Source organism: Lathyrus oleraceus, chromosome 7 (assembly GCF_024323335.1).
Source record: "Lathyrus oleraceus cultivar Zhongwan6 chromosome 7, CAAS_Psat_ZW6_1.0, whole genome shotgun sequence".
NCBI lineage: Eukaryota > Viridiplantae > Streptophyta > Magnoliopsida > Fabales > Fabaceae > Lathyrus > Lathyrus oleraceus.
In genome coordinates this window covers 507,167,124-507,180,300 of record NC_066585.1, presented here as the reverse complement: position 1 = coordinate 507,180,300, position 13,177 = coordinate 507,167,124, and the positions used below count along the sequence as shown (strand labels likewise).

Below are 13,177 nucleotides of genomic sequence, written 5' to 3'. Positions count from 1 at the left end.
CCACTTCAAACAAAGTGGTCAAATTTTATATGCATTTGACACTAGACCATAAATATTTTACAAATAGCTCAGACGGTCATCTAAAAAAAGTTTAGCAGCTGAGCTTGTTCCTTGCTTGCCATCCATTATGATTATGTTATTTATAAACCTGAATCTTATATATTTTATTAAATTATTTTATTGCTTAGGAGAAAAGGAAGTAGTTTAACCTGCAACTTTAAGAACATCTTGATAAAGGTGGAAGCAACTATGGATGTGGAATTGGATGACTAAGAAGTTGTTCACATGTGTAGTGGCTTCTATGTGGCTTGAAGGTTTTGAAGGCTACTTCATCATAAACAAGCAACTTCATCATAACTTTGAAATCAAAATTACGTCCACTATAAGTTAAAATTGAAAGGGAGTTTCTAATATCAATATTAAAAGAAGCAACTTCATTACTGAGCATCTGACACAAGATAAAAACATATCTCAAAAATGGACTATTATAAAATTAATATGAAAATAATAATGATACAACTAAATAATAGAAGAAACCAGGAAGAGCCTACACAAAAATTCCTGGAGTCAGCTGTTCTATCAACACATAATAGTGCTCTACAGATATTCTTAGCCATATCCAAACACAGCCATAACACAGCAATCAATGAAAAAATGCAACATAATAAAAACACAATTACACCCTTGTTTTCCAAAGAGACCTGCTTCTGCCGGACCTTTTCGACTTCAAACCTGAAATATTAAGAAACATTTTTAAGATTCCAAAGAACTAAATCATTGAAAGCATAATCTGTTAAAGGAAAAATAGTTTTGCTTTCTAAAGAGTATCAAGAAACTGGCCACATAACACACCACACATGTATCCGACGTCAAGAAACTAATAGTGAATTGGATGCAGAAACAGGGGATTAATCGGGGAGGATTACAACGAGAATGTGCCTCGGAGAAAAACCTCACACCCCTATAAAACCGACTTGTAAGGTAAGATCAGCCAAAACTTTATAAACACTACTTAGGCCATATTTCAGACAGTATGGGGCTAAATCCATTCTCTCATACCAAAAACAATTAAGGTCCTGGAGGCTGCAATGAAGGCAACCTAACTCACTTATGCGGCTATGGGCATGACTGCACATACGGCGGAATTTCCAACACACACCCTCACACACAACGCTGTCAATGGATGATGGTAGAATATGGAGGAAGGCCAAAAATCCTCCCTATAAGCACAGCACTGCGGCCTAGGCACCACCATGGCAACTATTTCTTCAGAAATTGGCTGTGGAGGGTGTCGAAAAATTTGCCATGCCATTCTGCCATGGTCCCCATTTAATAACAACGCTCATGCCCAAGCCCAATGGTCTTGATGCGTGGAAGCCTAACAACAGATCTAAATTTTGGATGCGACCTAACTCAACCATACAAAACCTGTTAGTAAGGTTTAGGTGAGGACTGCCCAAGTTTTATACACACTCTGCAATATCTCTACAATGTGGGACTAAATTCATCATCTCACACCCAAAACAATCAACTTGTTGAAGGTTGCAATGATGGCAATCCAAATGCCGCACTTGGGTGGAAAATTTATTCTAATTCTTAGCCATTGTCAGTAATTCACTAGTTTTTTGTCAGACTGACCAGTCTGGTCTCTAGCCATCAAACCCTGATTGAAAGACCAAGAAAGGGAGACCAAGAGATGTTACTCCTATGGTTTTAAAAACCTTTGCAGTCAGTTTACACTAGTTACTAAACCTGAATTAGCTACTGAGTTCATATCATAGGGTGAGAAGCTATGAAAAACTTGTATTGTTAATTTTCACCTCAAAGCAGCATTGTCCTGAAGTAAATGATCCAACTGCAAAGAAACTCGAGACTTCCAAGAATTGAGATCCCTAGCATCTTTTGCCTGCATGAGCAACAAATCATTTCCAAAATGAATAAGAAGCAGTAAAGTAATGAATTTTATTTAAGCAAGTGCAAATATTGCCAACAATATCCGTGATAGAATTAACATACTATAACATCCTGCTGGCCAATGAGGTTCCTAATGTCTTCTTTGATCTTCTGTAGAAGTATATCTTTTTCTCCAATGTCTTTGCCGTAATCTTTGAAAATATTGACATATCTAGAGTTTAAATCTTCCATATACCGCTCCAAAACAAATAAATTTAAGTCTAGAGAACGGACTTTCTGCATTAGAATCTTGAGAACAGTATCCCCAGGCATTCTGCCAACTTGTTGACGGGTTTCTTCAACTGGATCAGGAACCTTAGTGTTTGCCGTCTCATGATTGCCAGAAGAGATATCCGAAGCAGGGTCTGAACTGATCCCCTCAATAGTAGTTTGATGAACATGTTCACTCTCAGCAGGATCAGGATGGGATGATACTGTCTTCTTATCATCATTACCTTCTCCAGATGCAAATAAATTATCTTGAGTATTTATTAAATCCTCCAGCATCCTCTCCACGGCATCCACGCCAAAGACTTCAACAACACTTAGTGTGCAATAAAACTCTGAACCATAGTGACTTTGAAGATGCAACTTTAGGTATCTCACCCATTTTGGCTCTTTAAGAACAAACCTTTGAGCGTGCCTCACATTTGAGGCAGTAAAATTCCCAAGGAAAACCCAAACATCTGTTGGAAAGTTCAGACTTCCATGGATTTCAAAGTCTTTCAAATTGGAAGAATGGTGCTCAAAATTAGCTATTTCTACAGTATCTACTAAGGTTTCTTCTGAAAGTTCTATAATGACAAATTTCTCCTCCACAGAACATGGATTTCGAAGATACTTGTCTTTGTCCCTGCTTAAGATATTAGAGGCACCTTTGCCTTCTTTATTAGAACCTAAAACTTTAGCTCCCTTTGATGCCGAAGCATAATTATATTCTGCACCACCAGGCTCCAATCTATGTATTACACTTCCAGATTGACCCGTGCCTGACTTAACTTTCGAACTGATCGCCCTGCTCTTGAATTCATCAAGACCAAGAGGCACAGCCCGAGATAAGAGATCAGATTTTTTTACATCATTTTCAAGTTTGACAGCAGATTCAGAACTCTCAACTACATGCTCCCCTCTACTAAAATCACCGGGCACTGCATAGTCTAACGTGAGTGACTCGCCAACTAAACCATTAGCCTTAGTACCTCCACCTTGAGAGTATAACAAAGTCTCCGACGGAATGCAGGCATCATTTCTTTTAATAAAATATTTATCAGCGGTATCAGAGATTTCACAAAATCCATGGTTAACTTGTTTCCAATTCGATACTCCATCTGAAATCTCTTCAGAACCATCTACATACAGAAATAATAAACAGGTAAACAAAACTATAAGACACATGTCTGCGACAAAATTGTTGTCACTTTATAAAAGCAAAATCTTATTTGAGTGTTGTCTTAAACATAATAATAATACATTATGAAAACACAAGATAACAAATGAAAAGGTATATAGTAATACCTGTGTAACTGACCCATAAGCTGAAAAGAATAAGTAACCCCCACAAAACAAAAACCAAAGAAACTTCACAAAAACTGTTACTTATTCCAGATGAAGAACTTTTAATAGGGTTATGAACAAGAGAAGCTCTTCTTGAAAGAAGAGCTTTACGTGATCTCTGCATTGCACATCAATCCAGATTCAGTAACACACAAATTTCCATTAAATTAACCTGCAAATTACACAATTTTCCGAAATTCAAACATCGATCTCAAGAAATTAAAAATAAACGAAAAAAATAATGATCAATTTGTAATAATAATAATAATAATAAGAGAGGATTGGGAAATTGTGTTTACCTTGTTTGATTTTTGTGGCTTTTGAAATGGCGTTGACGATGGATCTGTGTGTGTTCTGTGTTTGTTCGTTTTGGAAAGTAAATTCAGAATGAAATTAAATATAAGAGTTATTAGTTTATTGTAGAAAAGCCGAATCGCGGAACGTAGCGCGTGGTTGTTACTTACTGATTAAGGGTTACCGACGTACTAAGTGATTATGCCGGATTTAAGGGTTGCCGACGTAAGTGTCTTTATCCGAGCTAATTAATGTAAGCCACATCAACTGAATTCAAAATTTAAAATTGTTTTTTTTTTATCCTAATTACTTGTCTTCTTCTTTTTTTTTTGACTAAGTTTATTTTCTTACTTCATACGTCGCATTTTTTTAATTCAGAAATATATTGATTAATTAAAAATGACCATGAAAGCCTTGGTTACCATATTATTGGGATTCTCCAAATTCACCTGTTAGATATCCGTATGACCGCACGAGTAAATTTATTTAATAGAATATAAAATATTTGATATGTATTAAGGGGGAAAAAATTTATTTGAGATAGTCAATGGTTAATTGACATTTGGCATGCAAATAGAGGTTTGGTTGAGCTTTATTTGTGATATTTGTTGATTACATATATGTTCAAATGTTAATGTAAAATGAAAAAGTTGGAAGGGCAAATTTGGAAAATAATCCAATAGTATTTTGAAAGGTTGATAATAGATTGTTATTTGAGCTAGGTTATGGGCTTTGTGGTTTTGGGTACGGTTTATATGCTTAATGCCACTATAGTCAAACTTAATTAGGGTTTTCTTAATTAGTTTACATTAATACCCTAAGTGAGTCATGTCCAAATGTGTAACGCCGTTCTTCTTCTCATTCATTTTCTTCACCATAGTTTCACAATTAGTGAGAATGAAAATTTTCCTCAGCTTCATCATCTGAGCCAACATGATCACATTCATAATAGCTTGTGCTTCCACTGCCGTAGGATTTGGATAACCTCATTGTCGTTATGTTATTTTAGCCTTTATATAACCTTTCTTCATCTAAATAAGGGCTCTCATGTTCCAAACCCCTGTTATGGCGAGATTAGCATCAGTGCTTATGTAATGAATATCATTATCTGAATTCGTCATTTTTAACGGCATGGAGATAACATTTTGATTCTCGCTCTTATTGTGCTTATAAATGTTGTTTGTTTCTCTATTCTTTTGCTTTTTTATCTTCGTTGTGATTCAGAAATTTGCTTCCAGGGTTTCTTTCGCACTTTCCTTCCTTGGCATCATTGTTGAAAGCTTCATCATTCCAGGTTTCCATTTGCATGTTATTCGTTCGGGTAGATCGGGTATCCCTCTTATTGTAATCGTCGATTTTTTTATAGTCTTCATGACAATCCTTGTTTTCTCTATTGTTGCACCTATGACTAAGGTGATTTGGTTTAGTATTCTGAAAATCAGTTATTTTGTTCCCTATATCATGATGAAGTTGAGATATCTCTATAAGGTATTTTCTCTTACTGATGTTATTTACGATGTTCAGTTGCATGTTTTTCCCCTAACTTCACCTTCTCGTTTCTTACCATATTTGATTGTCTTTCATATGCATGTTGTGATCTCGACACTTTTCTCCCTCTGGATGATTCTCCGCTTTGTGTTTAATGGTTTTCGTCTTGTTGTCGTGGGTATCTTTGATACACAAAGGTTTATTGTTATCCCATTTGAAATGATTCACTATTTTGTTCCATTTTTTTTCCTTTTTACTGACCTTGTTGTATTCATTATTGTTCTTCCCTTTGCTGACTTTTGAGGTTCCTCCTTTCTGCCCATTGCGCCCATCTTGCAAAGTAATTTTATGGTCTTTCTCCCTCATGTGTATCATTTCTTTTGTTGTGTCTTGAGTCTCCATGTTGATGCTAGTATAGCTATTACCCACTGGTTTCTTATCCTTGTTTTGCTTTAGCTTAGTATGTTTATCTTCATGATGATCTTCTAGCCTATCAGTGCGGTCTTCTTGCAAGGTATGTGATTTTTCTTCCTTCCTTTTACCCTTCTTGTTATACTTAGTTATATTACTGTTGCTGATGTAGGTATCCCATTGTTTGTGGGAATTTTGCTTAACATTCTTCGTTCGGTTCATGGTATTATTCACAGACTTGCCAACTTGTTGATCTTTGTTGGTGCCTTCATTGTTCATGTAAGTGTCATAATTTTGACATGTGTCCACTTTAAAGGTATTCCTTATGTGTCTTTTTTGGTCATTATTCTTTTGTCTGAACTCAATTTGAGTCCACTTCTGATTGTTGTTATTTTTTCTTTTATTGTTCTTCCTCAACTACATGCCTCGAGTCTAATGTTTGCAGGGTAATTGATTTCTCCTTCTTTTGCTAGACTCAGACGTATCCAGCAAGTGATCATTCTTTCCCTTCTCATTAGTGCTTTTCTTGTCAATTTGGTTGCCTTTTTGGTTATTGAGCATGTAATTAGCATATTGTATAATTTCCTCAGTAGAAATATTCGCACTCAAAAATCTTTTTGTTTTTGGCCCACTAGATATAGTATAGATAAGTCAACATTTTTCTATAATATCTTTATCTTTCATTTCTATAATTTGCCATAGCCACTCAATGAATTTGATGTTATGGTTTTGGTTGAAATTGATGTTGAGGATGGAACCAAACCATATTCTCATATCCTTATCACACTTTAGAAATGGGTGTTCAAGGGTTTCTTCCTGAGTGAGACAGTTGGGACAGTATAATAGAAACGAATCACCTATTTTACTAAGATCACTCCTGGTAGGTATAACCTTATTTAGGATTCTCCATCCAAGGTCTTGAATCTTAGGTTGAGTTCTGATGCTCCAAAACTTGTTCCACACTTTCTTGCTCCTTTCCAAGTTAGAGGTCTCAGAAATATCCTTGGAAGTTTGTTGATTGAACCAATGGTAACCTGATCAGATAGTATAATTACCATCCTTAGTGGTCATCCATATAATAACATCTTCTTCCTCACCATTTCCTAAAGAAATTTGAAGATTTCTTTCACTGTCACAGGGAAGAAAAGTTCGATCGATGAGCTGGATGTTCCAAGTTTAGCTATCATGACCAATTAGGTCCCTAACTCAAAACACTTCGGAATACATTCCAAGTTAGTATTTTAAACCTTCCTTGGTACGGTAGCTAATGGTCACCCCAAATCTTAGTGATATAGCCTTTAAGTAATTTCTCCTTAGTTTGGACCAAAATTTTCCACATATAACTATTAGTAGGTTTCATAATAGCTTTAATGAGATTGCTATTATGAAAGAACTTTTCTTTTAAACATTGGTGCACTAAGGTATCATTTTCAATTAGAACTCTACACACATGCTTAGCTAAGACAGTCTCATTAAAATATGTCATGCTTCTAAAACCCAAACAAACTTTGTCCTTTTCTTTTCAAACTTTCTCTCAGTTCTTCCAACAGATCTTCCTAGTTTTATCTTTAGCTCCCTACAAAAAAAATCCTTATAACCCTGTCAATCTCTTGGCACAGGCTATCCGGGAGCCTAAAAACACTCATAGTGTAAGTGGGGATGGCCTGGGCAACCACTTGTATTAGAATGGTTTTTCCAACATATATGAGGTTCTGCTCCTTCCATCTGTTAAATTTCTTTCGGACTCTATCAAGGATGTAGTTGAAATCTTTCCATTTATATCTACCAACTAAGGTAGGCAAGCCAAGTTAATCTTTTTTCTCATCTCTAAATTTGTCACTGAATATCATGGTGGATTTGTGAAAATTGATAAGCTACTTCAAAGAGGTTTGAATATTTGTCTATCTTAAAATTGTATAATTTTTAAAATAATAATTAATTTTATTAGTTTTAATAATTTTATTTATTAAAATATAGATAAATTGAAATAAAATGAATAAAAATATATTAATAAATAATTTCAAATATTATATCATATCAATTTTTTTTTTAAAAATTATAACATATTAACATTGTAAAAGTGACATTTATAATCACAAGGGAATAGTTATTAAAATTCACAACTATGTTTTTTTATCAAATCTTGTTAAAATAAAATAAATATTTATAAAAAAAAATATTATATTGTTATCTTAAATATTTAAAAAGTTAGCAAAAATATTAATATTTATGATTTAAATATTGTATCGGTATGCCTATATCAATCTCTATATGTTTGGTTTACTTGTATTTCAAAGCATTTTGCCCATCCATGTCTCGTGCTTAGGGGATTGTGTACATATCAACTCAAGATTCACTCTACATCAATCAACCTCTGCACTTTAAGCATAGAGCCCGTAGAAGACTTAGAGGGAAAGAGTCGAGAGAACCACGAGAGCTCGTTATTTCGAAGAGGTGGCGAGCTCGCCCGATCTCATGATGGGCTTAACATCAATGAATCATACCCCTTATATAAGCTCGTAGAGTCTCGTGGTATACTAAAGCTAAGGGCGAGATGTAAACCAACTATCAATAACCTACATGTGGTCATAAATAACAATCTTGATCAGTTTGGAATATAGGGAGTCAACAATATTAATAACCCTTGTGACTATTAGGCCCATGTAAGGTAACATCATTTAATGGTCATTATGGTCGTTACATATGAAAGGACAACAATATTAACCAATATAAATACAATAAAAGTCATAACCACCGGGGAAATATGGGGGAAGTTGAGTTATAGAAGACATAAGGGTAGTAAAGGAGAAAGGATCGAACAATAAATAATACTACAACTAAAGCTTTATTGGTTATATGATCATCAAGGCTACAACCATTTACATTGTTCTAATACATTTGGCGCCCATCATGGAGTCTGTAAAACTTTCCTATGACACACCTTCTAAAAGTTCCATAACAAGATCATTGTTTCCCGATGGTGAGAAATACCGCAAGTAGTAAAAGTGATGATCAACATGTCATAATAGAAATGTTGGCCGCTAAGGAAGAATTACAACTAAAAAATGAAGCTTTGTAAGGTGATGTATGAAACTAGCGGGAAATGCAACAACAACAATAACAATAATAACCAGTTGTTGTGGAATAAAGGAAACAACACATTTTTATGGAAGACGTGGTCATCATGAGCATATCATCGCCTACAATACCCATATGGCCATAATTGTTGCAGCAGACTCTCTCAAATGCAAACTCTTAGCAGGAACCCTCAAGGAGGCAGTACTAAGGTGGTACATGGACTTGTTGAGATACACCATATTCAGCTAGTAGGACTTCATCGGGAAGCAGGTTCATCAGTTCTCAACGAGAAAACATAAAAGGGTCTCGACAACTAGTTTATTTAATGTTCGTCAGGGAAATGTTTGTCGCAACCTGAAAAATACAGTGCGCGAAAAAAACAACCGGCGAAAGAGAATGACAGGAGAGTCGCCACCGTGCGTTATTCATCCCAAAGGAGGGAAAGGAAACGCTCGAAGTAAACCTGAAAAAAGGAAAGGACAAGACGGGGTCTCGCAACCAAATCTTGGGTTCGGGAGTCGATTATGCGAAGGGAAGGTATTAGCACCCCTACGCATCCATAGTACTCTACGGGATCCACTTTTGTAGCTTTTGTCTAAAGGGTGTGAGTTTATCTAATGTACTATTTACTAAAAGGTTAAGAGAAATGACTCGCGCGGATGTCGCATCCACTGCATACGTATCTCATATGAATATGAGAATCAGAGTCTTCGTAGCTCGGCTGACCTATGGGTTGGGGGGGATGTGTGCTCGCTAAGACATCGCGTCTTATGCCTACGTATCTCATCTGGAATGAGAATCAGAGCAAGCCGTAGTTCGGCTAACTACGGGGTTATGGATTGGGTTTTGGACGAACGACGTCACTACGCAATCTACCGGATGCTCGACCTTCGGAGACTTACTCACCTGTAGTAGAAGGAGTAAACGTGTTGCTTTGGGTTTTAGGGTTTGGGATGCTCGAGGGCAAACAGGCAGTCCTTGACGAAGGAACCGCACTACATGTGGGGATATGAATACAAAACACAAAACATGTATCTCAAAGTAAAATGCCACCCAGGGGCTCAAACATTGCCTCCTATCGAGGTCTTCCAGCTAAGAAAGCGATAAAGTATGAGAAAGGGAAAAAATTACCACACGGATAAAGATCCGAAGCTATAGCAGTTAAAGGGGCAAGAAACCCTGAAATGTCTCCAGCTGGACCGTCAAAGGAAATCAGTCAACACGAATAATCAGAATAAAACTCCAGGGGGTATCCCACAAATAAAGTGGGAAACCACGCGAGTGTCTCTGTGAAAGCCATGTGAGCCCTCATAAAACTCGACAAAGGGTTAGAGCAGCAGGATGAAATCAAGAGAAAACAATGCCATGGAAACACAAGACAGGTTAGAATAAACAAAATAGGGTAACCCAGAGTTGCCCCTAAATCAAAATGTAACCACATGAATAATTCCATCAAAATTCACAAAAGGCTCACAAAAAAGGTATCAAATTCACCCATAATACCTCATACATTTAGAGCATTCAAATTAAAGGCATAAAGATGATGGATATAGGGCAAACCTGATTGGAGAGCTTGATTGAAATTGAGTTGCACCCGTGAGGTTTACAAGTTGATTTCCCTTCAGGGTTTGGAGGCTGCTTTGAACTATGTTAGTTCTTCTCTCACTATCTTTTTCCTCAGGGTTTTGTTCCAAGGAAACCTCAGAGTATTTTGCTTCTCTCCCTTTTTCTCAAGTGAATCTCCCAGTGTAACTCCAAGTGTGTTTTCCTCTACTGAAACTTCAGTATTTATAGACTGATTTTCGTGGGTAATGGGCTAAAATGAGGGAGACCCAAGTCCAAAATAATTTGTTATATTTTATTTATTTATTTTATTTATTTAATTAATTAATTAATTAATTAATTAAATTTTTTTTTCTTTTTTTTTTTTTTTTTTTTTTTTTTTCTTTTTTTTTTCAGGAAAAATGAAGGGTAAATTTTGGGGTATTACAGCTGCCCCTATTCAATCAACTGGAGACCCGGAAAGAAGATGACAGCTGCTTTCGTGCTTTCGAGGTATCAAGGGATTGAATACAATAAAAGCCCAAAAATTTGCACTGAAGTGAAGTGAAGTAACAATGTCTGTCAGAATCGGCAAAGAGGTGGTCTTGAAAGAAGAATCCGTCTGGTACGGTGAGAGTCAGTCTGAATATCGAAAAAGAATGTTAAACTGGATACCAAAATAAATGGTAACACAGAAATAACCATGGCCTGAATGCCGCTCATCAGTCTGAATACTGGAAAGGATTTCGATCTGAACATCGGAAACTTGGCCTGAATGCCACAAGTCGCATCGACCTGAACGTCGGAAACTTCTTCGATCTGAACATCGGAAAGACTTGGCCTGAATGCCACTTCGATCTGAATATCGGAAAATTGGCCTGAATGCCACTTCGGTCTGGATACCGGAAAACTGGCCTGAATGCCACTTTGATATGAATATCGGAAAACTGGCCTGAACGCCACAAGTCGCATCGACCTGACCGTCGGAAACTTCTTTGATCTGAACATCGGAACACTGGCCTGAATGCCACTTCGGTCTGGATACCGGAAAACTGGCCTGAATGCCACTTCGGTCTGGATACCGGAAAACTGGCCTGAATGCCACTTCGGTCTGGATACCGGAAAACTTCATGCCTGTCAGCATTGGCAGAAATAGGGAATGATAATAGAGGCGACGCATGGGCCAATGACACTTGTTGGGGATAACAAGGTAAGTCATGAACAATCTTCAGTCTGAGTACTGGAAACAACTTCTAGCTTATCACTTGGGATACCGAGAATGTTTTATGCTTACATGCGTATGTTTGAATTTTCAATGGCGTAATGCTCCATGAAAATGGAAATGCTACGCGATTTGGAAGGATGCAATGCAATATGATTCTACATGCAGGGATGCGAAATGCTGGGTAGAATGCCAAGCTGAGGCAAGGGGATCTACTGGGGAAATGATCACCATCTTCTGGACCCTGGCAAGGCTGTTGGAGATGCACAGCGCAAAGAACTCTGTGGGGAGATGACTAGCCATGCGGTGTTCTGGCCATACCGAGACTCTGATCGGGGAAAGAATGGCATTGGAAGCCTACTGCTGAGGAAAGCTACAATGGTTCTGGCAACCATGATTTGCGAGAGATGACTCAGCAGGGGGAGCAAACACTGATACGGTACCGAGGTTCTGCTTCAAGAAAAGAAACCATGGATCTGGCATTGGGATTATCGATCTGGCATCGAACTCTAAGGAGCAGCCACTTCTGCTGGGAAGATACAGTCTGACACTGTCAACTCCGCTGGGGATATATAGTCTGGCACTGTCAACTCTACTGGGGAGTGTATGTCCTGAAACAAACGCTTGGGGAAGTACAGTGGTGAGAACCTGCTGGGGATTGAAGAATCCAACACTCTGATCAGCTCTGCAGGGATAAAACACCAGATTCGTCTGTTGGCGACTTCACTGGGGAAGATATTCACGATCGTCCGCAGGGGATTTTAATGGAATGCCCCGAGGGTATCTGTTCTGAATAGACGATCCAAAGCACTTAAAATTTACAGCAATTTTAAATGTTTATTAAGCATGTACCTGTAAAGCCCTTATGTGTCATGATGCAATGTTTATCAAAAATTCGGACTTCATTTTTGCAAACAAAACAGTAAAATGAAAATGAAAACAGAGATATACTGAATAACATGATTTTATTGATTGAATGGCCTCTGAATAGGCATTTACACTAAGAAGCAATCCCTGGAAAGAGGTAATCGCACAATAGATAAAAACAGAAATTAATCTAATGGCAATGTGAAATGGATTTCTATTGGGTTCCAATTCTACTATGACTTGCCCGTCTTCAAGATCCTCCAGATGACCAGCTTTCTGAAAGAGTGATTGGACTGTTTCCTATCCTTCAAAAATTTCCAGTCATTGGCACGAGATGAGATTCAGAACTACTCAGAACGCAGTCATTCGCTTAATCCCTAACTTCTGCCTGGATCGCCCTTTTCGGGTTTTCAATCCACCGGGATACCCATTTTTGCCTAAGTTGCCTTTTCAGGTTTTCAACTTACCGGGTGTACAATCTTTTTTTTTATTTTTGTCCCTAATTTTTGCCCGAACCTTTTCATTTTCTTGGTTCGCCGGGATGCCCATTTTTGCCTGGACTATTCTTTTTACTGTCCAGCGGGTCTATTTTATGCGAAGTATTTTTTAACTGCGTCTGAGTTCACAGGGGAAGTGAAGTTTTCACCATCCATAGTTGCAAGCATTAAAGCCCCACCATCAAAAACCTTGGTGACAATATACGGTCCATCATAGTTAGGAGTCCACTTGCCCCTGTGATCTGTCTGAGGAGGAAGGATCCTTTTCAAC

The 13,177-nt window shown here is 37.4% G+C and overlaps 2 protein-coding genes across 2 annotated transcripts; both read right to left on the bottom strand.

The window, feature by feature from the left end:
• Window positions 1-467: 467 nt before the first annotated feature.
• On the bottom strand, window positions 468-3,956 carry LOC127105972 (SUN domain-containing protein 4). The gene is made up of 5 exons (XM_051043197.1): window positions 3,807-3,956; window positions 3,469-3,679; window positions 2,017-3,302; window positions 1,821-1,906; window positions 468-732 (listed from the first exon to the last, which is right to left on the bottom strand). Exons 2-5 carry the CDS (start codon window positions 3,629-3,631, stop codon window positions 486-488), a joined length of 1,782 nt encoding a protein of 593 aa, XP_050899154.1. The 5' UTR covers window positions 3,632-3,679; window positions 3,807-3,956; the 3' UTR covers window positions 468-485.
• A 1,033-nt stretch (window positions 3,957-4,989) lies between these two features.
• On the bottom strand, window positions 4,990-5,979 carry LOC127104636 (uncharacterized). The gene is made up of 2 exons (XM_051041813.1): window positions 5,551-5,979; window positions 4,990-5,232 (listed from the first exon to the last, which is right to left on the bottom strand). Exons 1-2 carry the CDS (start codon window positions 5,977-5,979, stop codon window positions 4,990-4,992), a joined length of 672 nt encoding a protein of 223 aa, XP_050897770.1.
• Window positions 5,980-13,177: the final 7,198 nt, after the last annotated feature.

Bases quoted from the DNA above. Each gene is read 5' to 3' on its own strand.
- LOC127104636 (XM_051041813.1), bottom strand. From the start codon at position 5,979: ATGAACAATGAAGGCACCAACAAAGATCAACAAGTTGGCAAGTCTGTG. The intron at 5,233-5,550 runs GTCAGTAAAAAG...ACTGATTTTCAG, and splicing joins ACAATAATGAATACAACAAG to AATACTAAACCAAATCACCT.
- LOC127105972 (XM_051043197.1), bottom strand. From the start codon at position 3,631: ATGCAGAGATCACGTAAAGCTCTTCTTTCAAGAAGAGCTTCTCTTGTT. The intron at 3,303-3,468 runs GTATTACTATAT...TTCTGTATGTAG, and splicing joins CTTATGGGTCAGTTACACAG to ATGGTTCTGAAGAGATTTCA. The intron at 733-1,820 runs GTGAAAATTAAC...TTAATATTTCAG, and splicing joins CAGGACAATGCTGCTTTGAG to GTTTGAAGTCGAAAAGGTCC.